The sequence below is a fragment of the Chiloscyllium plagiosum genome, unplaced genomic scaffold, assembly GCF_037043375.1.
Source record: "Chiloscyllium plagiosum isolate Xiang-an unplaced genomic scaffold, Cpla_swu_hap1 HiC_scaffold_13, whole genome shotgun sequence".
In the NCBI taxonomy this organism is placed as follows: domain Eukaryota; kingdom Metazoa; phylum Chordata; class Chondrichthyes; order Orectolobiformes; family Hemiscylliidae; genus Chiloscyllium; species Chiloscyllium plagiosum.
In genome coordinates, this window is record NW_028270151.1 from 78,997,297 (window position 1) to 79,025,154 (window position 27,858).

A 27,858-nucleotide genomic window follows, 5' to 3' on the forward strand; every position below is an offset into this window, starting at 1 on the left:
TTTTCTAGTTCCAAACAAGAGTGGGCCAAGGCAGCAATATAGTTATTGATGCAACATGGGAGGCAATGGCCAAGTGGTATTATCACTAGATTATTAATCCAGAAATGTTCTGGGGTCCAGGGACAAATACTGCCATGGTAGCTGATGGAATTTGAAATCAATAAAGAATCTGGAATTAAGAATCTAATGAGGAGCATGAAACCATTGCTGATTGTCAAAAAATAACCGTCTGGTTCACTAATCTGCTCTAGGGAAGGAAACCGCTGTCCTTACCTGGTCTGGCCTACATGTAGCTCCAGAGCCATAGCAATGTGGTTGACTCTTAACAGACTTCTGGGCAATTGGGGATGGGTGATGAATGCTCACCTAGCCAGTGATGCTCTCAGCCCGGGAATGAATAAAAACAATAGAAAAATATCTTGAGGAGAGGTCCTGAGCAAAACTGGAATAAGGGATGTTCCACCTATCCCACACAAAAAAAGACTTCTTTCGGATTCACATGGGGTACCCACTGCAACAAGCTTTTATTTGGAGCAAATGGACAATCTAAAGGAGAAATTGTGCAGTCAGAACCGGGCAGTAGGGGATGGTGGTGTTTGGCCTCTGCTTGGGTTTCTGTTCAAGAAAGAAGCAGAGAGCATTCAAATTGTCTTACTGGGTGATGGAGACTTAGAGGATTGACATTTGAGGTGAAGAAGGGGTGATTGGAGCTAGGAAATTGAAAACTGTTGAAATGGTGTAGGGTATCAGGAGAGATTAGCATCCCTTCAGTGTGGAAGCAGGCCATTCGGCCCACTGACACTCCAAAGAGAATCCTAACCAGACTCAGCCCCCAACCATATCCCTGTAATTTTCCAATCCCTGGGCACTATGGGTAATTTCCCATGTCTAATCCATCTAATCTGCACTCCTTTGGACTGTGGGAGGAAACCCACAGGAGAACATGCAAACACCACACAGACAGTCCAAGACTGGAATTGAACCCAGGTCCCTGACGCTGTGAGGCAGCAATGCTAACCACTGAGCCACCATGCCACCCCAACCCATTTATATAGAGGAGAAATAATAGAGTCAAGATGGGAAGAAATAAGCTGTGTGAGTTAGAAACAAGCTAAATATTGGGTCTACCAATATTTAGCTTGTTCCCTGGATGCTGCCTGAACTGCTGTGCTTTTCCAGCACCACTCTAATCTAGAATCTATCAAGACAGTGCTGTTTGTGGATTTTGACGAGGAGACAGAAGTGAGCTGCTTGGGGTTGGAGGGATTATGAGGTGGGAAGATCTCCGGGGGAGAGGAAGTCAATGAATGTCTTGCAAACAGCAGCTTGAAGCTCTGTCCAATAAGAGGTAGTGTCTGAGAGTTGGTGCTCAGCCTCTGCAAGGTAGAGGTTGGTATACCAACAGATGCCAACAGAGCTGCCCTAATCAGGAGGTTTGATCACAAAGTCATGGTGCAGCCTAAGAGAATAGAGTGCAACAAGCTCAAAGGGTGACAGGTCAGAGAGATTGAGGAAAGCAGATAAATGAAGATGGCTGGGGTCAAGCCGATCATTGTCAATGTAAAGATCCAGAGCAGGAGAGAAGCCAGAGGGAGGGAGTCAAGAAAAACTATGAGAGAGGAGGTCACCCGTGCAACGTTGTGAACACGGAATTGGGAGGCGGTGGAAGAGGAGCTGAAAGCTGAAGTTGAGATTTATTGAGGTGGGGGCATAAGGGGATGAAACATCAGGGAGGAGAGTGATTTGAATACATGGGAAAAGTTGGGGTCCAAAGAACGGATGGGGGTCAGAGAGATGCAGTGTGAAAGAAAGATTGGCTGTACCCGTGATTCCTTAAAAACTGAGAGGAAGAGAAAATGAGTTTTGTCAATGCATCAGAAAGAGAGAGAGAGAGATTTCAAACAAAACTGTTTGTTAAAATAACATTCATTCTCCCTCTGGCCAAATGCTTTGTTTCTTTGCAACAACCTTTCTTACTTTCCTCTCCTTCTGTTCCACGACATCTTTGTCATTCAATCTTTCTTGTCTTGTACCTAACCCAGCCTTTAGCCTTTGGTTCTTCCTTTAACCCCCTTTGTCAACAACATCAAATCAATCACATTTCTATCTCCCTTCAAGTGCTGAGGAACAGTCATCTTCAACTCAAAACGTTGGCTCTATTTCTTTCTCCACAAAGTCTGCTGAGTATTTCCAGTGCTTTATGATCATTCACTGGTATCTCATTGATGGCATTCTTCAGTATTAACCCTTTCAGAACCATTGACAACAGTTATCACAATGGTTATGCTGCAGGTACCAGTGATTGAATAAGATTAAATGTCCATCCTGTCCAACATTCTGCCTTCCTCCCAGTAAGAAAATGAACAGCAGACAATCTATCCTTTCCCAGGACAGAAGGAGACCAAAGTTAGAAAGAGATTGGAGGGCAAGAGGAAGGGTGATGGATTCAGGGAGTGAGGAAAACGCCAATGGAAAATGGCTAGTTGATAGGAGAAATTTTAGTATTTAGATGTTAAGAGAAGTGTTAATCGTTAAACCAAAATGATTTAAATTAAGTTAATTTAATAAAATTTAATGATTTATTGTCACTTGTACTCTGGGCAACAGGGTGAAACACAGTGAAAAAATTTAACTGTAGCCACAATCTGGTGTCATTCTTCAAGAATTAAAAGATATACCTGAAATAAAGTCCAACTTCCCTCCATCGCCTTCATTGTAAGTCCTGGGCCCTGAACTGGCTGACCTACAATATCCGCGGCAGACCCACCAAAGTTGGAGTCACCGATGTTCAGGCACCAACTCTTCGCCACTGGACCCACCTCGCCGACGGGCTGCTGATGCCAGGTACTGAGCTGGACCCCCACTCACTCTGTAAATAAGAGCCTCACCTTGCAGACAACCAGGAGACCCTACCACACAACCAAGAGCTGCCGCCACCACCTCGCCAATACCTGGAGTCCCTGGTCCGGGCCTTAGCGTAACCAGGAGTCCCTGACTTCACCACCTGGCCAAGCTGCTGCCTCGCCAAGAGTCCCCTCCGACTGCTCCCCTCCGCAGTGTCACCCCCTCCATCTCTGCCGACAAGAAGAAGGCAAAGAGAAAGATGTAGAAAGAATACAAAAGGGTTAAGGAAAGAAGGGGGAAGCAGCTGCCTGGAGTGGGTGGGTCGAGGAGCCCGAACATTACCTACCTTGCTGGACCCACCAGGATAGGATAAAACACTTGGGGTTGGAGTGGGGCTAGGATGATAGTTAAGTCCCATTGTACTAATAAATGGAATATGTCATCAGTGATGATTGCTGATGTGAGACAGTTAGACCCAGACTGAGCTAGCAGAATGTTCTCTACTACCTATTTATGTTAATACTTTAAATAGCTAATAAATGTTGCTGTTTTTCAGCTCGAAGACACACTCACCACTTTCTCTCCAACCTCAACAGAATTTCACAACATACAAGTATAGGAGCTAACACTGACACACATTTTAAACTCTACAGTGTTTGTTAGAGAGTGTTGAATCATTCTTTTTAACTCAGTGACTGCACAAATTCTGGAACTGAACCCAAGATGCCTTCAGGACTGAATGAAAGCGAAGTGCTCCTTTATTCCTTGTGTGTGAAAAATGACAAGGAATGGTAATTGGTGAGTACTGCGGCTGCTACAGAGTTAAGTTCTGTAACTTGAAGTAGGTGTGGAAAGAGAAGCAGCCCTGTTGTTGTCTGGCAGAGCTGAGGCGGGAACCTGAGCATCAGCCTGACAGAAGGTCAGATATTTACACAGGGAAACGCCACAAGAGGCAGAGAGAGAGAGAGAGAGAGAGAAAGAGGCAGGGAGAAACCTTTACATGTTCAGTGAAAGGAGATGCGAGTCAGAAAAGGCCAGGACAGCCCTGTCACCTGATGCTAAGAGATCAGGCAATTATCAGCGGGACTTGCCATCATCTAAGAGAGAAGACTGATTCTCAAAGCAAGGTTTCATTGTTAGTAACGATGAGAAAAGTGTTCACTTTTTGTCTGGACTGAGTTTGCAACCAGAGTGTCTTTCCAAAGCTCTTCTTTAAGACAGTGGCCAATCAGGTGTCTCTGATATTTTATCTAAAACACAGCCAGACCAGGCCCATGGATAGTGAGTGAGGCACAACTGACCGTGCTTGCTTGGGATTAGGAACGCCAAAGAAAGGTCCTTGGAAGATAATTGTATTCTTCCTTTCTCGAGTTCATTCAAGGATTAAAAATAACAGCATGTAGAAAAAAACATCTGCATGGGAGGTTTCAATCGAAAGTGAGTATTCTGTCTAAGAATCTGCAAAAGCCCAGAGCAAACCCAAACCAAACCCTCCAGTTCGGAAGTGGCGAGACAAATCAAACCTGTACATTGGAAGCAAGAGAATATTGAAATTTGTGACATTTTATTGATGCTTATACTTGACAATAACATACACGGAGACAGATGGCAGCCTCACTCGCAGTACTCCTGACTGTGACATTGTGGGTCGATTTTGTGCTGTTTAAGCTGGTGCAGACTGATCGGAGCGTTGTGAAAACCATGGGGAGAAAAGCTTTACCAGTGGAAGAGGATTTGGACCGCATAATAAATGTGCCCGAGAGTCAACAGGTAAGTGAACCGGCAGGTAAGCAAGCCAGTGGGTGCACCAGTACAAGTAGAAAGATAGTGCAAGTGAGTCAGTGCAAGGTGGATGAGTGAGTGTGTAAGTGGGTGAGCACACGGAAGGGACAGAGAGTGTGTGCAAGTGAATCAATGCAAATTGGCAAGTGTGTAAGTAGGTAAGCATGCTACGTGTGTGTGCAAGGGAGTCATTGCAAGGTGTGATCAGGCAAATACTCAGTGGAAAAAGCATGCAAGTCCCAACGTTCTGAAGCAGGAGCAGTTCTACCTTGCAGCCTTTTTAAGAGATTTGGATTTTCTTTTTGGAATCTTAATAGCTTAAGAGAATTGTATTCCCAAGGATTGAGTTACAGTCTACGGTGTAATTGAAGTATTCAGATTGTTTATAGGTGCAATAACAGACACCCAGGGAGTTAAGTTACAACTGGAAATGAACAAGGAGTGTGTATGGTTTATATATAGACTAATGGATATCGAGAATGAGGGACAGGGTGGAATCGAATTGAGGGCTTCAGATGGTTTACATATAAAATAACCAGAGAGTCTGGCAATGAGCTACAGGCTGGAATTTAATCAAGGGGTTCCTATGGTTTATATATAAAATAACAGACACCAAGGGAGTCAGTTTGAAGGAATCTAATCAAATGTTTCATATGGTTTGAATGCAGAATAATAGACACCCTTCAAATGAGTGGCAAGTTGGACTTAAATCAAGATGTTTGAATGCTTTGTATGTAGAATAATGGATAACCAGACCAAGGTTATATACTAGAGTTAAATCAATGGGTTCAGGTGGTTCATAAATGGAATAATAGATATCCAGAAATAATGTGCCCACCATTTTTTTTCATTATCTACAGTGCGGGAGTTTTTTGAAGTGCATGGGTCCTTTAAATTTATGTAGCTACACATAACGCGGTAATATAAAGAGGCCAAGTTGTGCAGGAGCTTGTGGGTTCCTGTGTAGTTGTGTAGCTTAGAAGGAGCATTGCTCAGGACTGAGTTGCAGGCTGGAATATGGTCAAGGAGTCTGAATGGTTTATATATAGAATAATGGATATCCAGAAGTGTGCTACAGCCTGCGTCTAATTGAGGAGTTTGGGTGGTTTATATACAAAATATTGGATACCCAGGGCTGAGTTACAGACTGGAATCTAATTCAGGACTCCAGATGGTTTATACATAGAATAAGGAAAAACTGGGAATGAGTTCCAAACTACAATCTAATCAAGGGGTTTGGATGGTATATAGTATATGGAATAATGGATATTCAGGAATGGGTTACAAATTGGATGCTTGTCCAAAGGCTCCTAAGCCGTTAATACCTTTCTATTTTCCCTGCAGCCTTTCACTTTGCTTTTCTTTGCCCCATTCTTTCATTTGTTCATGTTCTCATTTCACTTTCTTTAAACATGGCTCTCTCTTTTTTCCACAGGCTGTGTTTGACCCTGTAATTGTTTGATTCCTCGTTGGGTTTTCTATCAGATGCTTTCTTGCTGGCTTGCTTAGTTTGTAAAACTTGCCTTTTGCTTTGAGTGTCGGGACATGACATGGGGGTCGTGACCGGGTGATGGGGGGGGGAGGCAGGAGGGGTGGTGGATGTGGCACTCGGGTGGGAAATAGCATCATGGGCGATGGGGAGAGAAGGGAATTTCAAAAGTCAAGACTAGAGCAAGGTACACCTTCTCAGGAGCTGCTGAAAAGAAAATTACTTTGAAACAATGTGGCAGCAGATTGGAAGGGTCAAGGAGATGAGAAGTAACTTACTGCTGAAGAAGAATGCAAAGGGTATTTATTTTGGGTGGGGTACAACAAGAATGAGTGAAAATACAACTTGTGAAGGAGCCAAGTTATAACTAGGTGGAGCGTGAGGTCTGTGACCAAAGCCATGGGATGTGTGGAGTCCCATATTGAGCCTGATCCTCTCTAGAGACACAAGACTACTTGCCAACTCTATATACAATATAATGTACACCCAACAGTGCATTACAGGGTCAGGATAAACACTTGGATGAATTATGTGTGTACAACTCTATGACTTACTTAATTAACCATGAAGAGCTTTGAGATTTCCAATGGTTGTGAAAGGTGCTGTATAAAATCTAGATGCACCATTTGTCTAGCAATGGCCACATTTTATATAGCACCTTGTACAGCCATTGGAAATCTCAAAGCTCTTTATGGCTAATGAAGTAGAGTCCCAGAGTTTACAACACAGAAGTCAGCCAATCCCATCATCTCGACCCTATAATGCACTGTTGGCTTTACATTCCAATGTTTATTAGTTGACAAATGGTCATGAGAATAGGATACCTGGCAGTGAGCTACAGTCTGGGATCTAATCAGTGGGAAGCAAGAAAGAAACAATGAAGATGGGGAGTCTGAGACATAAAGTCACTGATGTTTGTAAAGTGGTGAGCTGTTTTGTCTAGTAACCTCACGGAAATCTGCGAAAGATCTTAGCCCACACCTATCAGAGATGGGATTGTCCAGCCCTGGGCGTTAGTGATAGCTTTGTGTGCCAAGAAAGCTGAGTGATGATGAGCATGATACCAAGCTTTGGTTTGATATCACTTGATTGCCACAGCACGCGATACATTCCAGAATATTCAGATGGAACCCACTGTCTATTTAAAGGGACAGTGCAAAACTGTGGCACATGATGCATTCCTGAAACGTCAAAAGACACCACCATTTATACCAATGGAAGTGCTTTAGGATAGAATGGAAGCAAAGAAGATAGAAGTTGATGAACAAATGAAAAAAGTACAAAAGGGGAGGAGCACTTTCAGGACCAGGCAAAAGGTTTCTATTTGAGTGTGAATATATTAGTCTGGAAATCAAGAGCAGTAAAGGAAAACACTGGGAATGAGGTTGGAGACTGAGTGAAAATTTTGCTTCAGAACGCAAGAGCTGAAGGTGCTGGCAGTAAAACTTTCAGGAAAGGTAGAGAGGGAAGAAAAGGATTAGATTAGATTAGATTAGAGTAGATTCCTTACTGTGTGGAAACAGGCCCTTCGGCCCAACCAGTCCACACCGACCCTCCGAAGAGTAACCCACCCAAACCCATTTCTCTCTGATGAATGCACCTAACACTATGGGCAATTTAGCATGGCCAATTCACCTGACCCGCACATCTTTGGACTGTGGGAGGAAATTGGACTAGAGTAATTTTACCAACTGAAAAGATGGATGCAGCTTAAGGAAGGGACATTCTTACTGGTGCTGATGATCAAGCAGCATTTGACTTGTGTTGAGAAATAATTAGGGAGTTTTGTCTCCATTGGGAGTACTCCATGACACTGAATAGTTGGAAAGAAAACGGGGGTAAGATTTGAAGGAAATAAGATGCTCTTAACAATGACAGACATGTGATCATGGGGGATGTGAATTATCCTAAAGCAAAATATGATTATACAAATGTTGGCCAAATAGAGATGCATAGAATAAATTACTTAGAAATGTTTCCTTAATTATGCTGTATTCCAATCAAGGAAGAAGATAGCATTGCAAATGCTCTGAGCAGAGGCAGAGCAATAGTTGACTGAAAGATGACTGAACATTGATTTTATAATGACAGAAACCTGATAAGTTTCATATTAAAAAGATACCAAAATGGAATTCAAGGCACTGTAACTGAGCTAACTTCAATGAATCTAGATTTTATACAGCACCTTTCACAACCACTGGAGGTCTCAAAGCTCTTGAAGGCTAATGAAATAGAGTCATGGAGTCACAGACTTGTACAACATGGAAACAGACCCTTCACTCCAACTCGTCTATGCCGACCAGGTATCCGAAACTGATCTAGTCCCATTTGCCAGCATTTGGCCCATATATCTCTAAACTCTTCCTAGTCACATAACCATCCAGATGTTTTATAAACATTGTAATTGTACCAGCCTCCACCACTTCCTGTGAAAGTTCATTCCATCCACACACCACTGTCTATGTGAAAAAAATGCCCCCCAGGTCCTCTTTAAATCTTTCCCCTCTCACCATAAACCTACACCCTCTAGTTTTGGACACCCCTAGCCTGGGAAAAAGATGTTGGCTATTCACCCTATCCATGTCGCTCATGATTTTATAAACCTCTGAACTTTTGAAGGACAGTCACGTTCCTAATAATGGAAAGGCGGCAGCCAATTTGCTTAAAACAAACTCCCACAAATGGCAAAGTGAAAAAGACCAGATACTTGTTTCTTTGTGATGTTGACTGAGAGATATATAGGCCAGGGCACAAGGGATAATTGCCCTGGTGTTCTACGCAGTTGTGTCGTAGGTCTTTTTTTTAATCTCCTCCTAAATAGGTGATGAAGCTTTAGTTTAATGTCTAATCTGAAAGATAGCACCTCTAACTTTGCAGAATACCCTCAATACAGTGCTTGAAGGTCAGACTGGACTTTTGTGCTGAAGCCCTGGTGTGGGATTTGAACCCATGACTCAGAAATGAGAGTGCTGCCGACTGATTAACAACAGAATAGCTGTGAGAAATGTATAAGATGGGTAAGATGCTTTCTGACTGGAGAATAAGTAGTTTCATAGGCCAGTTTAGGACTTGGAGAAAACTCATTTTTAGTTGGGTCTTAAAAATGAGCCATGTGATAAATATACTGGGAGAATCAAGAAATATAAAGACATAGCAGAGAAACAAATGAGAGATCGTAAATATTAATTTAGGCTCATTAAATGTGTGAATTCTTAAAATCTCATGGACTAAGGATTTTTGAAAGACAGACCCTGACTGATAAATTGAACACCAGTTTTCAACAAAGTCACAGACCATGGATTAAAGAAAGACATGGTGAATGATGTAAACATGGATTTGCGTAAGTCATATCATATATACCATGCAAAGAAGTTATTACAAAACTGATACCTGGCTGTGAATATGGTCACATGGATAGGGAGATGGTGAGAGGAGGTGTAGCTCCATGAACTTCTCTCAGTATGCAATACAATGATCATCACTGAGTCCCCCAGTGTTGACATCTTAACCCCATTGTTGCCCAAAATGGAAGTGGACCATCCAAATCAACATATTGAATATAGAGGTAATGTACTTCCTGAGAAATGGTTTTATTGAAATTATTCAACCAACAAGACTGAGACCTGGACTATGATGGAATTCTCAGCTCTTCACATATTGTCTCTACTGTGAAGAATGTATGTGATACAGATAGAGTCATAGAGATGTACAGCATGGAAACAGACCCTTCAGTCCAACTTGTCCATGCCGACCAGATATCCCAACCTAATCTAGTCTCATTTGGCAGCACTTGACTCATATCCCTCTAAACCCTCCCTAGTCATATAATCATCCAGATGCCTTTTAAATGTAATTTTACCAATACCCACTACTCCCTCTGGCAGCTCATTCCATACATGCACCACCCTCCATATGAAAAGGTTGCCCCTTAGGTCCCTTTTAAATTTTTCCCCTCTCAACTTAAACATATGCCCTCTAGTTCTGGACCCTCTCACTTCAGGGAAAAGACCTTGTCTATTTACCCTGTCCATACCCCTCATGATTTTGTGAACCTCTATAAGGTCACCCTTCAGCCTCCGACACCCTAGCGAAAACAGTCCCAGCCTATCCAGCCTCTCCCTATAGTTCAAATCCTCCAACTCTGGCAGCATCCTTGTAAATCTTTTCTGAACCCTTTCAAGGTTCACAACATCCTAATCTAATATGAAGGGGAGTGGAACACAGAAACATAATGGATTGATAAAGACCCACTCTGACATATCGATCAGTTATTGTTGATTCCTTTAGTCCTCTTCCGTTTCAAGTAACCTTTTGAACCTTTCCAGTTTAGTCATAATCCTCAACATTACTATAATGTTCTATATCTTTGGCTCTGTATGCAGGGAGAATTTAAAAAATAACTTTTATAGATTGTTTGCGATGAATTGTTTTATTGTACATTATGATTCTTTTCAATCTAATTTCCATTAAAGAGATTTGAAGAGTAGTGGGTTCTTGAGAAAGCTGAAGGCCATTATGCCAAGACAATTGGTGGAGTTCATGTTTAGTTGAATGTGTGAAACCCACTGATCAGTATAAAATTGGGGTAAGGTGAAGGTAATTCAGCCTATCAAGCCTGTTCATACCACAGAGTAAAATAGAACATGCTCTCTCATGAATGTTTAAGTAATTTTGTGTAAAATTCGATGTACCAAACGTTTTACTCTCAGGTCAAGTGCAAGACCAGTCTGTTTGAGAATAAAGGTTTCTCAGATGCCCTTCCAGATCAGGTGCAACATGGGCTTTGGTGCAGAGTCAATCTCTCTGTACATTCTCCCCATCAAAAACTCCCTGTGTAGATACAGAGGAAAATTTCTCTCCACACTGTTACCATCGAGTACTCCCAGGACAGGTATAGTACGGGGTTAGAAAGAGAGTAAAGCCTCCTCTGTACTCCTGCTAATAGCACTCTTGAGGTAGATATGGCAAAGCTTTCTCTACATAGTCTGATCAAACTCTTAATGACAAGTTAGAGACACAGTGTTGTTCCCCAAGACAGACTATTCCAGCACCTTCTGATTCAGCATCCACTCATATCTTAGAAAGTAACATAGCTGGAAAAAGAAACAAATGCATCAAGCAGTTAGTGTAGGGATTTGAAATTTGTGATGTTGCTCTGATGAAATAAATATTTTTGAACATTCCGCTAATAGAATGTTACTTTTTTGCAAGTCTCCTTTTTGAGCTCTGCTCCCTTGACGCCCTAACTCATGAAGAAGCTGAGGCAGAAGAGCATGAGCCATTCTGCTAACTGCCAGTAGAGGGCACACTTCTTTCTATGCTCGATCATGGGGCAGAAGCTGAACCTCAGCAACCCTCCCTGGACCCTCTTGTGAACGCTTCTGTTAAAGGCCACATGTACATTCTCTCAGTAATAACACATTCTGATTCATCCAGGCATCTCTGCTGACTCGCTCAACATCGGTGTTCTGAACCTTCGCCCTTCACCATTATAACCTCCTATATGTCAATGTTCTGTCCTCCTGTACTCATTCCCATTTCACTTGAGTTTTTAAAAAAATGCTTTCAAAGGATGTGGGCATTTGTGGATTGGCCAACATATCTTGACTATCCAAAAACACATTTGAAAATACCATGTCGGGGTGGGACAGCTTCGTTTAACCGTTAAGGTCAAGGCATACAACAGAGCTGCTAAAGAAGGCATTCCAGGTTTAACCTAGTAACAGTGGTGGGTAATACAAAAACTAATTTGAAACAGTGATGACTCGAGAATAGTAGTGTGTGCAGGGCTTGAGCTACCCTGATTGTTATGAGTGCTGGTGATAGTGGGGAGCTGCTCCTGTTGAAATTATGAAGTCAGTTTTGGTGTACACAACCATCCCAATGAAGCTCCAGAAGTTTTCTTGTTTTTTTTTCATTGCCAACTAAAGCTCCCAGTGATTGATAAGTTAGGTGCAACACCACAGAACAGGCTGTGAGATCAGGATCGATATAAACAAGAAGCCAGATTCATCAGCAATGCAGAGGATTGTCAATGGGTTAGGATGAAGGAATTTCAAAGTGATTTTAAGGCTATGTTTTAGGATAGCAGCAATTAATCTGACGGCTTCTCCCTTAACCTAAACATTACGCGTTAGAACTGAAAACTAATGAGAACTAAGGCTGTCCACTGGATTTAACTATTTTCTTCAAACAAACCCTATTCAGAAGCTCGTTCAATTGCTTCTTGAAATCATCTGTGACATTTCTTTCAATATATTTTATGTCTCACACCCTAGCTGAGAAGTAATTTGATTTGCTCCAAACTTGCAAACAATATTTCTTATGTTTCATACCTCTATTATTGCCAATGTGTCTAAAACAATTGTATCAGTCTCATACAGCTTTGAATACTGTGAAATTATCTTAGAGTGAACTTTATTCAAAATGTACATTTTAAAAGTATCTTTGTATTAAAGTCCACTACGATTCCAGTCACAGTCAGCAGTACTTACAGAGCAGAACTTCTCACTTCTATTATATGATTGCACCATTTACTGCACTTCATACTTCAGGCTGAAATCTAATCCAGTGCTGCAGGATAATGGTTAACATTTTGTGCCAACAATTTAAACTAGTACTTAAAGTAAATCGGATAGAATGCATCTCCTTCGAATCTGTCTACTTATCCAGTGAGTAGAATATGTGTCACAGGACTTGCAGTCCTTCTTACCTGATGTATATCACTTTGGGTATGCAGGAATAAACAATGTCAAGCTGTCACTTCCAGATTAAGCTCACTTAGGTTTGTTTAATCACAAAGAAGTGAAAAGAAGGTTACGAACAAAAGATAATAAAAATGCCATAAGACATTGAAGTATCTTCAGAACAGATCCTGCTGTATGACAGAATTTATGGAAAGAGCAATCTATTATCTTATTTATTTATTTATTCAATGTGAGTATGACTGGCCAGGTTACCATTGTCCTTTATCCAAAGGATGACTCCAACCAGTTGAGAGATTCCTCCCAAATTTCTATTGACTTCAATTTTTTCTTGACGCTTGGTCCCTTGATGCCACACTTGGTCCAAATGTGGTCTTGTTGCTAAGGACAGACTCTGTCACCTCACCCGCCTCATCATTTTAACATAATCAGTGGACTATTGGACTGGTAATTGGCTGGATTGGATTTGTCTTACTTTTTATGAACAGGACATACCTGGGCAATTTTCCACATTCACAATGAAAACAAAAGTTGCTAGAAAAGCTCAGCAGGCCTGGCAGCATCTATGGAGAGAAATCAAGAGTTAACATTTCGGGTCAAGTGGCCATTTCACAGAACTTCTATTCAGTTCAGAACCATTCTGAGGAAAGGTCACTCGACCCGAAATATTAACTCCGATTTGTCTCCACAGATGCTGCCAGTTCTGTTGAGCTTTTCCAGCAACTTCTGTTTTTGTTTCTGATTTACAGCATCTGCAGTTCTTTCTTTTTCTTTTCCAAATTGTTGGGTAGGTCCAAGGTTGTAACTGTACTAAAACCTCTTGGCTAGGGGCACCACTCATTCTGGAGGTCACAACTACCATGATGTAGTCAGCACCCAAAGATTTTGTTATTACCAATGTCTAAAGCCATTTCATAATTCCATACATTCATAGAATAAAATCCCTCCAGTGTGGAAACAGACCCTTTGACCCAACAAGTCCACACCAACACTCTGAAGAGTAACCCACCCAGACCATTCCCCTACCCTCTATTTACCCCTGACTAATGCACCTAGCCAACGCATCCCTGAACACTGCGGATAATTTAGCATGGCCAATTCACCTGACCTGCACATCTTTGGACTGTGGGAGGAAACCGGAGCACCCGGAGGAAACCCACGCAGACATGGGGAGAACGTGCAAATGCCTCACAGACAGTCACCCCAGGCTGGAATCGAACTAAGGTCCTTGGTGCTGTGAGGCAGCAGTGCTAACCACTGAGCCATCATGCTGTCCCCCTGTTGAATGAATTGAATTGCCTGGAGATTGGTAACTGTGGTGTTGGAGGCCTTAAGAGGAGGCTGAAGCTGATCAACTATTCACCTCTTCCAGCTGAAAATACTTCACCATTGTCCTTGGCATTGACATGTTGGATTCACCTCCTCATTGTGAATGGGGACCGTTCAAGCCACGCATGTGTTCGGCAATGACCATTTCCAACAAGAGAAAATCTAACTATTGCCCCTTGTCATTCAACAGCATTACCATTGCTGAATCACCCACTGTTAACATCCTGGAGATCACTGCTGATCAGAAACTGAGCTCAACTGGCCATATAAATAGAATGGTTTCAAGAGGAAAACAGAAGCGAGGAATTCTCCAAAATGTAGCTCACCTGCTTTTCCTGGTAGATGTCATCTAACATCTGCAAGGTGCTTATCATGATGGTGATGGAATACTTCCCACTTTCCTGATGGGTTCAGCACCAGCTACAGTCATGAAGCTCAGCACCATCCAGGACAAAGCGACTTGCTTGGTTGTCACCATATCCACAGGCTTCAACATACATTTTCTCCAATGGCAACACACTGTGGTTTCTCTTCCAAAGCTGTGACCTCTCCTATCTAGAAGGATAAGGGCATCAGATGCAGAGGAACACAAGTTCCCCTCCAAGCCGTGTATCATCCTGACTTAAAAGTATATCACCAGTCCTTCAGTGTTACTGGCTCAAAATCTGGGAAACCCTTCCTGATGGCACTGTAGGTAGCTATACCCCAGAGACTGCAGCTGGTGAAGAACATAGCTCACTATCACCTTATCTAGAGCGTCTAGGGATGGACAATAAATGCTGACCTAGCCAGCAATGCCTATATCCCATGAATGAATTCTTTTTTAAAATTGGCTTTGCCCATTTGAGCTTGGGTAACTGAGAATTGATCTTATTGAAACATACAAGATTCTGAGGGCATTTGACAAGGTGGGTGTTGAATCCATGTTTCCTGTAATTGAGGAGTTGAGAACTATGGGATTCATATTAAGGATCGCCAATTTAAAATGGTGTTCAGGAGAAATCTTTCGCTCAGAAAATTGTCAGTCTGTGGAATGTCTTCTCCAGAAAGCAGTGGAAGCAGGGTCATTGAATACATTTAAGGCTGAGTTCATTCACTGTTTGATTGACAAGGGAATCAAGGATGATGGCAGTGGGGAGCAGATAGGAAAATGGTTGAGTTGAGGTCACAAGCAGATCAGTCATGATCTTATTGAATGGCTGAACGAGTTTGAGGGAGCCAAAAGTCTACTCTTTTTCCAAAAGCATATGTTCTTTCCCAAATGCGGCAGGACTGCAGAAATTCGATCTCATCCACTTGCATCTTTATGAATCCATATTGCTGTGCCCATCTGATGCTGCTTCTACAGTTTCGCAAGTGTGTATGGTTTGTTGTTACTTCACCAGGTTGGTACCTCATTTTCAGGTATTCATGGTGCTCCTTCTGCGTGCTCCCTTGCACTCCTCATTGAACCAGGATTGACCTCGTGCCTTGATAGCAATGCTGCGATATGTCAGGCCACGAGGTTACAGATTGTGTTAGAACACAAAGCTGCTGCTGCTGATGGCTCACTGTATCTAATGGATGCCAGGTATGGAGCTCACCAATGTGATTTAAACATAATCTTCTGTTCACTGAACCAATTGTTGCCTGACAGCTAAACTAGGAGAAAGTGAGGACTGCAGATGCTGGAGATCAGAGTTGAGAGTGTGTTGCTGGAAAAGCACAGGTCAGGCAGGTCAGGCAGCATCCAAGGAGCAGGAGAATCGATGTTTCGGGCAAGAGCCCTTCATTCTTGGCCCGAAACGTCGATTCTCCTGCTCCTCAGATGCTGCCTGACCTGCTGTGCCATCAGCTCTCGACTCTGATCGCCAAACCAAGCTAGGGTGGGCGCTATGAATGGCTCAGTGATGTTAAAGGAGGGGAGAACTTGGTCAAGTTTCCTAGTTAAACTGCTGCCGAGTAATTTCCAATGGGAAGAGCCAAAAGTGGTCATTAGGTTCAGGTTTCGTGGCAATTTTCCTCCAGCCTAAAATATTGACCAACATTCAATGTCAAAGGTCACTGGCATTAAAGGCCTTGGGCACCCAACAAACTGAGCCTCAGTATACTAGCACTATCAGAGGGGGGAGGAAGAAGCAGAAAAAAAAGGTGGAAAATAAAGAAAGGGGCGTAGTGAAGATGTGACTGGTAGATAGAGGGGTTTGCTGATTCCTGCACTGATTATGGCACTGGGCTTGACTTCAATAATGGCTGATGTTCTCCAACTGGCTCCTGCAAAGACAGATATTCGACCCCTGATTAATCTAATGACCCGTCTCTTGTATCTGATTCTTGCAAAAACTGATCTGTGCTGCCTGGCGCTATCCACATCCCTATGACGAGTGACGTCCTGTAATTGCTACGCTGACTGACAGATTGAATTGCAGTCATTACCAAACCTCTTGTATCCAATTGCTGCAATGACTGATCAGCAGCACAGACATGCCAATTCAGATTCCTGTCAGGAGGCCATCTCTGTACATCAGTGTAAGGAAAAGTCCTCTGTAACTGAAAAATGAATAGCTCAGTCCCCAATATCTAGTTGTCCAATGTATCGGATCAACTAATGACCTGATTCCCTAGATGTAAATGATTAATGAATGGTTGTCCCCCAGTAGCTGACTGATTAATAAATAGGTTGGTTCCTGTAGCTGATTAATGAAAAGGATGATCCCATGTCACCACTTAATGAATGGCCTGAGACCCAGTAACAGATTAATGACAGGTCTTGTCCCCTATTGATAAGTGAATGGTGTGGGTCCCAGTAACTGAACCATGAACAGACCTGATTAACCAGTGGGACTGACATTCTGTGATATTTCAGTCTGAGAATGATTTCGGGGCTGTGTTGTAAGGCCACCTTGATAGTGTGACTATAGACTTCACTTAAACATGAACATTCCTTTGTTGGAAATAATTGTTAGGGTATATTCTGTTATGATTATGGCTGAAGGCTGTATTCTACATTTAAACTGGACACCTAAGAAATGAGACAATGGCTATGATTTTTTTGTCTTGTAAAATCAGTCAAGGGAAATTTCCAGACAGCAGTCCCATTATTTTTGTTGCATGCTTATGGTGTACAAGATATCTTGCTCTGAGCAAAGGATCAGAAAATCTTACATGCGGGTGAATACACTACGTGCAGTTCTGTGCACCCGCCCTTCAAATAGACACTGATAGATGAGAGAAGGTTCAGTAAAGAAAAATAAAAAGAATTCTGGGGCCAGATTTGTCGATAAAGTGGGTTTGCTGACAGATTGAAACTGGGGGAAAAAAACGAGTGCTGACAGTAAACGTGATCCAGGACTTTGCAAAACTGAGGGACACAGAAGACGTAAGTGGATCATTGGAGAAAAGAAAAACTACAGTCACAATACGACAAATTGTGCCTGAGGAGTTGGCTATCGTGCTGCAGATCTGCACAATTAAACTAGCCGCTACAGAGGCCAGCCTACCTGCAGTGTAGCTAGGGCAGTCAGAAGATTGTCCAGGGTCTGTCCTAGTCCAACAATAAACAGATGAATATCACCTGGCCAATTGTCCTCCACGCACTCATTTGAAGAGAGCTGATTCCACTGATTCTAAATCTTTAGCAATCTTGAATCAGACCTGGACACCGACAATGAATACCTGGAGCTAGGTGAGATCCGTTGCTTTCCATATTCCTCAATGAATTATAGCATCAAGTAGCAGAGCAAAACTGAGGTTATTTCGTGTCAAAGAACAAGTCCTTTGGAGGCTTATTCCTGACACAATGTACTTGGGCTTAACAGAGATCAGCTTTCTGAGCTCTGGAACATCATTGGAGCAGTTTTCAAGTGAAGCATTCTAAGCTCCCCCACCTTCAACTGGTTTATCAATGACCTTCCCTCAGGTCAGGCTTGTGACTGATAATTTCACATTGTTCGGCAGGACCCATCATATAGCAAACCAGCTGAGTCTAGGGTGGCATGGTGGCTCAGTGGCTAGCACTGCTACCTCACAGCATCAGGGTCCCAGGTTCGATTCCAACCTCAGCCGGCTGGTTGTGTGGAGTTTGCACGTTCTCCCCATGTCTACATGTGCTTCCTTCGGGTGCTCCAGCTCCTACCACAGTCCAAAGATGTGCAGGTTGGGTGAATTGGCCATGCTAAGTTGCCCACAGTGTCCAGGGATGTGTAGGTTAGGGACATTAGTCAAGATAAATATGGGGTAGGGGAATGGGTCTGGGTGGGTTACTCTTTGGAGGGTTGATGTGGACTTGTTGGGCTGAATGGTCTGTTTCCACAATGTAGGGATTGTGAGACCTGCTGGCTTAGACTGACCATTGGCCTCCACTAGCACCAAATTCAAAACCATTAACGTTTCAGGGGAGGCCACTGCTGATCAGATGATTTGCTGGGCCAACCATATCAATAGCAAGCTTATAAGACCACCACAGAGTTTGAACAAACTACAATGAGTGGCTCACCTCCAGCATCCACAAGCAAATCTATACTGATGTTTGTAGGTGCAGTAACACACAAGGTGCTTACATAGAATCCCCTACAGTGTGGAAGCTGACATTTCAGCCCATCATGTTCACACTGACCCTCCGAAGAGAAACCCATCCAGACCCACCCTCTCTACCCTATCCCTGTAACCCTGCATTTTCCATGGCTAATCCACTTAGCCTGCATATTCTTGGACACTATGGGAAATTTAGTATATGAGTTGAAAAGTGTGGCAATGGAAAAGTGCAGCAGCTGAGGAGCAAGGAGAGTCTATGTTTTGGGCATAAGCCCTTCATCAGAAATATGGAAGGGGAGGGGGGGCTGAGAGATAAATAGGGAGGTGGGGGGAGGTTGCTGAGAAGGCAATAGATGGGTGAAGGTGAGGGGTAATTGTGACAAGTCAATGGGGAGGGTGGACTGGATAGGTGGGAAAGAAGATGGACAGGTAGGACAGGTCAAGAGGGCAGTGCCAAGTTGGAGGGTTGGATCTGGGATAAAATTGGGGGAGGGGAAATTTGGAAACTAGTGATGTCAACCTTGATGCCATGTAGTTGAAGGGCGGAAGATGGGGCATTCTTCCTCCAGTTGTCGGGTGGCTTTAATTGGGCAGTGGAGGAGGCCCAAGACTTGCATGTCCTTTGGGGAGTGGGAGGGGGAGTTGAAGTGATGGCCAATCCACCTAACCTGCACATCTTTGAACTGTGGGAGGAAATCGGAGCACCCGGAGGAAACCCACACAGACGTGGGGAGAATGTGCAAACTCCACACAGACAGTCACCTGAGGCTGGAATCAAACCGGGGTCCCTGGTGCTGTGAGGCATCAGTGCTAACCACTGAGCAACCGTGCCACCATTATCCAGAGCACAGCCATTCACTTATTTGTTTCCATGGCTGCTTGATTGCTATGCTCTACTACTGCAGACATTATATTATGACTACAATATATAAAAGCTACAGGATGTACCACAGCACATCATGAACATTACTTTGAAAGGTTCCCCTTCCCCTGTAACCTCTGTCCCTAAGAAGGACAGAAGCAGCAAATCAACAAAGGTTACGTTGCTTCATCATTGCTGGATCAAACTCTTGTGACTTCCTGCTTAACAGCATTGTGGGAGCAGCATCACCACAAGGCCAGCAGCACTTTAAGGGGATGGCCCAATTCTCCTTCCAACCAGAGATGGGCAATGGTTGCAGCCTTGCCTGCATTACCCTCATCCTCCTTATGCAGCCTGCACTACCCTTCAACTCATTCTTTCATTTAAATGGCAGGCAGCAGGATGTCTCAGGTAATCATACACCAGTATCTCCAATGAGGATCTCTTACCTCTTGCCGAAACACTTGAGCTATCAAGAGCGGGCAGATTAGTTTGTTTAAAAGCAGCTGGACAACTGAGAACAGGAATGGTTGCTGCCAAGGTTTGATTGACCCAAAGTGGTTGAGTATGTTGATGAACACTTGGGTTCGTGTCTCTCACTGGGAATGTTGGAGTGTCATGTGAAGAGTGTACCTGGTTTTTCGATTGAGTCAACCCTGCACCTGAAGAGCTGTAACCTCCTAGCTGTGCACCAGCGAGACAGGTTTAGAACAAGTGGCTAGTTTATTCAGCCAGTGCAGACAAGATGGACTGTGTGGGCTCTTCCTGTGCTATACCTTTTCTTGGGTTCTATGGAATCAGCCAGTTTGTGATGCTGGGACAAAACCTGTGAATTTCTGGCAATTCTCTGCATAACCAATGGCACAAACAACTTTTCTGCCGTGGTATTGCAAAATGTCTAAGATGGTCAAAGGATGCATGATCTCATGAGAGGGGTAAGATGGTTGGGCCTGTGGTCAGTTCTCAGTACATACTGCAGCTGTCTCAAGATACATAGTTACATAAATATTGTTGCACTGATGCAGGAACCTGCTTATTACAGTATTAGTTACCAGAATTCCATCACATGTACCAGGAATAATTCCAGTAAATTTTCCAATTTAATTGTGGTTTAAAGATTCCTGAATCTTGGCATTCTCTGCCATTCAATCGTACTTGCCTGAGAATGTTACCAGTCAGTATAATATTGGTATCAATCCAAAAAAGGCACCCAGTTTATTTAGGATGATAAAGCACTGATGAAGATAATAAAATGTTGGTGTTCTCAATTGCTGTAAATTCTCCCAAAGAGATATCGAAACATATGCAACTGGGGAAGTGATAACAACACACACATGTATGAGTGTGATGACAACACACACTCTTTATTGGGACTGACATAATGGCAAAGTCACCTACCAGACCATAGGGTTTTCCTTTTATTAGAGAAAGGTAATAGCGGTGGTTTAACCTGAGGGTTAGGAAAGGGAAGAGATTGGGAAGGAGTGTCCTTCATGGTAGCTACACATAATCATTGTGAATGTGCCATACAGTCATATAGAGTCATAGAGATGTACAGCATGGATACAGACCCTTCGGTCCATCGAGGGAGTTTTATTCTCTATCAAAACCTGTGTTACATCTGGTCTGAGAGTATCTGATAGGAGAGTGTAGCTAGAGATTTGAACTTGATCTAATCAAAACTGTAAATGGCCTGGAGAAGTTTGATGGGGAAATATTGGGTTATTTTATACCCTTGGGTAATTGACACTGAAGTGTTAGACAAAGCTTTACACCATTTCAAATAGGGACCTTTTCCTATCCTAACTTGTGAGTGCAGAATGGGACAGTATAGAAACAACTTGAAGAGATCTTGTGGTGGTAATCCAGGAGGCTTGAGTTCAAGTCCCAACTGCTCCAAAGGTGTGTAACAGAACCTCTGACTAGGTTGATTAAAAATATTGGGAAACAGCTTCACTCTATTTCTAACCCATACTGGTACATGAGAAATGTTTGATTAGACAGTATAGGGAGGACATCACTCTGAATCTATCAAATAACCTACCTAACCCAGGAATGTGTTTCTCATGGATTTCACAGTCAGTAGCTTCAACACTGAATTGGAGAATTATTTTCATTGTGTTCAATATTTATCAAGAAGTGAGGATTAAATTGATGTGATGGCGCCCCTGCTTTCTCCCTTAGCCTCCACCCTATGTCCCAGGTAAACTGTAGATTGAAAACATGCTGTGGCAGATTGAGATGAAAGGAGTTATTCTTCTGAACCAAAGCTACCTTGAAGACTCAGTATCATATATAAGATCAGATCTTGTGATATGTATGGAGATCTTTGTTCCTCACTTCAGAAAGTGTGTGCAAATGCTGCACAACGCTATTACGGGCAGATTGCAGACCACTTTCTAGAAACCTCATTCTATGCGATTTCTCAGGTATTTATCCCATTTAATTTTAAATGGAATGCTGGAGGATCATCCACGTTTGTGGGAATCTCACATATAAAAGTAGCATGAGAGAGGGCACATTTGGCTGATAAATGTTGGCAAGACCAATAATTTCAGAGGGCTTCATGGAAATGCAGTGGATAAAATGATAAAATGGATTACACTGTGGATTATTATAGAGTAACAGCAACAGGGTAAAGTCTTCAGCTGCTTAAACCTGATCTGGAACTCAGCTAGATCACAGTTACATTCTACATTAAATCATCAACCTCACTTTTGAAATGCTCAATTGACCAATAGCCTCAACAGCTTTTATGGGAAAAAGTTACATATTTCCTCTACCATTCAAGTGAAAAAGTGTTTTCTGACATTACCCTAAATGCCCCAGTTCTACAAATGTGGTCACGTTTCTTTCTTGGGGCTAGCTCCACCACAGGAAATAATTTATCTCCAGGAATACTGTTAAATCCTTTGATTGTGTTAAACTCTTCAATTAAATCACCTTTAGTCTTCTATACTTAAGATCATACAAACTTAATGTATGCAACCTGTCCTTGTAATTTAACAATTTTGGATCTTGTATCATTCTGATGAATCAGCTCCTCCAAGGCCAATATATGCTTCATGAGATACAGTTCCCAGATGAAATCCAACCAAAAGTTTAACCCAAATCAAAGTAACCATAACAAAAGTTCCATCCCTTCGCATGCCAATCAGCCTTTTAATTTTTTTTTAGGTACATACTCGCTAGTTTCTAAGGATTTTTTGCATTTGGGCCAAAATTGTCTGGATTTGAGCCTTCCATCTTTCTTAGGTCTTCCTTAAGTAGGTGGCATAATCTAGCCATATATCTGTATAACATTTTGCCCCAGCTGCATTATCTATATGTCTCCAAATGTAACGTCATCAGCAAATATAGACAAATGACATTGTGTTTCACTTGAGTAAGAGATGACATGAAAGATAAGCACTACGGTTGGACTTGCTGCCCATAAGGGCAACAGGGTGTTGTAGATGGATCAGCTGGTTACCTTGGTGGGACGCAAGATGTTCAGGTTCAAATAGGACTGATCTCAAACAGGATGAGAGCAATAGCTCAGTACCTTGTGGAATGAAATAGGAAGCGGGAGTGATTTGTTCCCTTTTTATCCAGTGGGTGCTGCAGGAGCTGGTCCTGAGACACACGTTTATGAATATCCCTGTACAGTGTATGACTAATTCTTTTTTATGTATATTTTATGCACTGATAGTGGCCATAGAACAGCCTCCCCACTTTAACAGAATGTATGTGCAGGTTCTTACATCTGGCTTTCCTGCATCTGTCCTCCTCACTTTGAGGGACTACCCTGTACATTTCACGTACAGAAGCTGACAGTGTACCACGCCGAAACTATTCAGCACTGTAAAGGAGTAAATCGTTCCTTATTATCCAGCATCATCCACGTATGTTATTCATACAGGATTTGACATTGCTCAGTCTGCTACTGAAAAGTCAAACACAAAGCCAGCCTCATTAAATTAAAATTGCATCATTTTGGATATACATTGTGTATCATATTTATGGAATTCTGATACTTTTCACTTATTTCAACCTAAGGAACATGTACATTTATCTTTCTTAAGCTTGCTAGACTTTGGAAAATTTCATCTGAAATATACGTTAGCTCTTTCTGCTCTGCCTATAATAATTTTTGCCAGTGGTCTAATTTATTACATTTATAAAATGAAATGGAATATTTTACTTTCGACATTTCCATTGGAGGATTACATTGCTTTTATTGTATTCAGTGAATCGGTGCCCCTCGGCCATGGCGCCAGTCTGTTTACCTAACCGCATAGCTCGGATAGCACTGCAGGGGAAAATAAGATTACACTCGTCTGAAGCAAAATAAGTTATTCACACATCAGAAAATCAGCAGTTTCCATTAACCCCCTCTAAAGTTGGCAACGCTGGTTTCCAACAATACATACCCAGGATGGTATTGACTCAAATTGGCAATGCCAATCAAAGGTATGCTCCTGATCTCTTTTTAGGAGATTGTAAGGTCAGATCGACCAGAGACATGAAGTATAAGATGTAGGGAGCACCTTTAGATTCTTTCTCCCTAAAGAAAAGCTGAAGGATGACCTAGTGATGGAACCAATGCAGGTCCTTGTCCAAATGGTGTGGAGGTACCTGGGGTAGACAAAGTCAGAAGTCACGCGACACCAGGTTATAGTCCAACAGGTTCATTTAAAATCACAAGCTTTCAGAGCACTGCTCCCTCATCAAGTGAAGTCTTCACCTAACGAAGGGGCAGTGCTCAGAAAGCTTGTGATTTTAAATAAGCCTGTTGGACTATAACCTGGTGTTGCATGATGATGACTTTTTTCAATGAGTCTCAGGACTCAAGCAGTTGGGTGAAATTAGTCAGTGAATCCTCCTGCATTAAAGCTGTAAACATTTGGGCTTTTGACAACATTTTTAATGACGAAACACAGCATTCACATTTTAGAAAGTTTGGTAACCTGCAGGTAGATGATCATAATCATCTAAGGGACATTGAGACCATGCTGCAAGAAGATTGAGTATAAACCTAGAGAGGTCTTGCTAAACATACAGGATATTTGGTGAGACCGCACATAGAACCTTGCATTAGAAAGGAGAATCATTGTAAGTAGTTCAGAGAATACTCACTAAATTGATTCTTGGGATTAAGGATTATCTTTTGAGGAAGGTTGGACCAATACTCATGGGATTGGAAGAACAAGACCTGATTATCACTGAAACATAAATTTTTGAGGCAAGTTGAGAGGATAGATATTGAGAGGATTTAACCTTCATTGAGGTTCCAGAACTGGTTGGGCACAGTTTCAGAAAAAAAAGGCTTACATTCAGATGATTCTAGGATTGGGAACACTTGATTGAGTTTTTTTGATGAAGTGACCAAGAGGACAGAACGGTGGATGTTGTCTATATGGACTTCAGTAAGGCGTTCAACAAGGTTCCACATGATAGACTGGTTAACAAGGGTAGATCACAGGGAATACAGCAATAACTAGTCATTTGGATGCAAAATTGGCTAGAAGGTAGAGACAGAGGGTGGTGGTGCAGGGTTGCTTTTCGAACTGGAGGTTTGTAACCAGCGGTCCCCTTTTTTTTGTCATCTATGTACATGATTTTGATTCTAGAGCATCAGAGGCTAAGGGATGATCTTTCAGAGGTTTATAAAATCATGATGGGTGTGGATAGAGTGAATTGCCAAGGTCTTTTCTCCAGGGTGGCGAAGTCCAAAATCCGAGGGCATATGGTTAAGGTGAGCAGGTAAAGATTTAAAAGGACCTAGGGGACAATTCTTTTTATGTAGAGGGTGGTATGTGTTTGGAATGAGCTGCCAGAGGAAGTGGTGGAGGCTGGTACAATTACAACATTTAAAAGGCATTTGGATGGGTACATGAATAAGAAGGAGGAAGTGAGGACTGCAGATGGTGGAGATCAGAGTTGAGAGTGTGATGCTGGAAAAGCACAGCAGGTCAGGCAGCATCTGAGGAGCAGGAAAATCAATGTTTCAGACATAGCCCTTCATCAGGAAATGAGCCCTTCCTGATGAAAGGCTTATCCCCGAAATGTCGAATATCTTACTCCTCGGGTGCTGCCATATAAATAAGAAAGGTTTAGAGGGATTAGACCAAGTGCCGGTAAATGGGACGAGATTAATTTAGGAATTGTGGTCGGCATGGATGAGTTGGACTGAAGGGTCTGTTTCCATGCTGTACATCTCTATGACTCTATTTAACGTGGAGATAAAGAAGAATTTCTCCTGTTATAAAGGATTTGTAAACTTTAGCTAATTCTATCTCGGGGTCATTAGATATATCCAAGACTGAGTTGGATCGAGCTTTGATCTATAAAGGAATCAGGAGTTATGGGTGAACGGGGGGGGAAAGTGGGAATGAAGCAACAATCAGATCATTGATGATCTCATTGGACGGGTCAAGTGGATTACTCCTGCTCTGATTTCTTATGTCCTGAAATACCTCAAGTGTAGTAGTGTCTCATGGTCTGCAACCATATTACACACGTTACACATTTTTCAAAACAGTTTCAAAAGGTGTGGTACTGTTTTGGGATTTGTTGGAACATGAAAGTTTGGAAGAGTAGCTAAGGCAGCTACCATGGTATCTTTTAAGGTAAAATCAGAACATTTGAAGTTGGAGATCTGACAGGGCTCCGGGAAGAAAGCAGGGCAGCGAGATTACATTTGGGTTACTCTAACAAATCATGATAATCATACCCCTTCTTTGTTTAAAGCTCCACATTCCTATCATTTTAGGATCTGTATTTCTGAATGCCTTGTTGTCTATAGTTTGATGTTTCTTTTGTCCCATACTGCATAGTTATATGCTTATTTTCCTAAAGTGCATGTTTCTGTGATTCTTTGTTAAAAAAAATCTAGGCTCCATGTTTCTTGCTTTTATTTTTTTCTGAGCTTATATTAATGGAAACTATATTTTCTTGCAAATTTAACATTCAATACATATCTGGTTTGTGTGACTCAGCACATTTACACAATGAGTCATTAGGGAAGCAACCAGTTCATTGTTTCGACATCGTTATCACAATTGTGACTTTCTGGAGACAGAAAGGATTTTCTTTGAATTTTTGCCCCAAGGCAGTCTTCTGTGCTGGTACTTCTGTTATGGAGGATCAGAGGCAGCAATTAAGGTCAAATCTCCTCCATTACTGCTCCAACCTGCAGCAGAATCAGGATAAAGGTTAAGAAAGGAATATTGCCTCTCATTATAGTGAAGGCGTGACAGCAATTGTTGTATTCCTCTCATCAGTCCTGGTGAGATTGACTAACTCAGCAATGACCGAACACAGAATCTGGGTTATCTCTTGTGAGTTTCTGCCTTCTGAGGCAGGTTTGAGGAAGGGTCACCAGACCTGAACTGAGAGCTCTGTGCTCCATCAGTTCAGACCTCTTGTGAATTCCAATATCTTTGCTCCATCATTGGTGGCCATGCCTTCAACTGTCTTATATCCAAATACTGGAATTCTCTCTCTCAAGCTCCCCATTCCACTCACTCTCTCTTCTCCTTTAAGTCAGACCTTAAAAACCATCTCTTTGGCCTAGCGTTTGGACACCTCCCCTATTATCTGCTTCTGTACCTCAGCACTGAATTTGTCTGATTGCTCCTGTGAGATGCCTGGGGATGCAGTGTAATGTTAAATACAATTCGTTTGTTGTTGAGAATTTGAAAGGATTTGACCCTATATCCATGGAGCCTTGACAGAAAGATTCTGAGTCATGCTAACATGTGTCAACATATCACACCAGGATGTAATTTAAAGCGAAAAGTTTACTTTGATTTCTCTTGCAGCTCCACTGCCTGTACATTAATGAGCTTCCATTCTATGCTGGGTCATCAGCATGAGTTGCTATACACGGAACACATTCTTCTCCAGGCTCGTTTCTGGGGGTTACATCACATTACCACATGCTTCTAACTGCTCCTCCCAACTCTTCCCCTCCCTGCCATAATCCTATCTTGCTCTCTGTGTTCACCTTCGTTCTGCGCCATTGCTCCATTTGGAAATGGACAACTCCCACTGTAGCCAATCTTTTTCCTCTTTATTCATTCACTGGGTGAGAGTGTCGCTGGCTAGGCATCATTTATCATCCATCCCTAATTGCTCAGAGGGCAGTTAGAAGCCAACCACATTGCTGTGGGTCTGGAGTCACATGTAAAGTCCAGAGGTTTCCTTCCCTAAAGCTCATTAGTGAACTAGATAGGTTTTTCCAACAATCAACAATCGTTTCATGGTTATCATTAGACTTTTAATCCCAGACTCCTTTTTATTGATTTTAAACTCCACGGTGAGATTCGAATCTGGGTCCCTAGAATATTATC

The 27,858-nt window shown here is 42.3% G+C and overlaps 1 protein-coding gene across 2 annotated transcripts in view; it reads left to right on the forward strand.

Annotated features, from left to right (window-relative positions):
• The first annotated feature begins 3,805 nt into the window (after window positions 1-3,805).
• Window positions 3,806-27,858, forward strand: part of LOC122555748 (erythroferrone-like) — an 89,106-nt gene continuing 65,053 nt past the window's right edge. Inside the window, exon 1 of one of the 2 annotated variants that reach the window (XM_043701830.2) lies at window positions 3,806-4,614. In XM_043701830.2, coding sequence (XP_043557765.1) covers window positions 4,450-4,614 — 165 coding nt within the window. In that variant the 5' untranslated portion in view covers window positions 3,806-4,449. The remainder of the gene's footprint in view (window positions 4,615-27,858) is intronic. The other variant, XM_043701831.2, reaches the window with a different exon arrangement.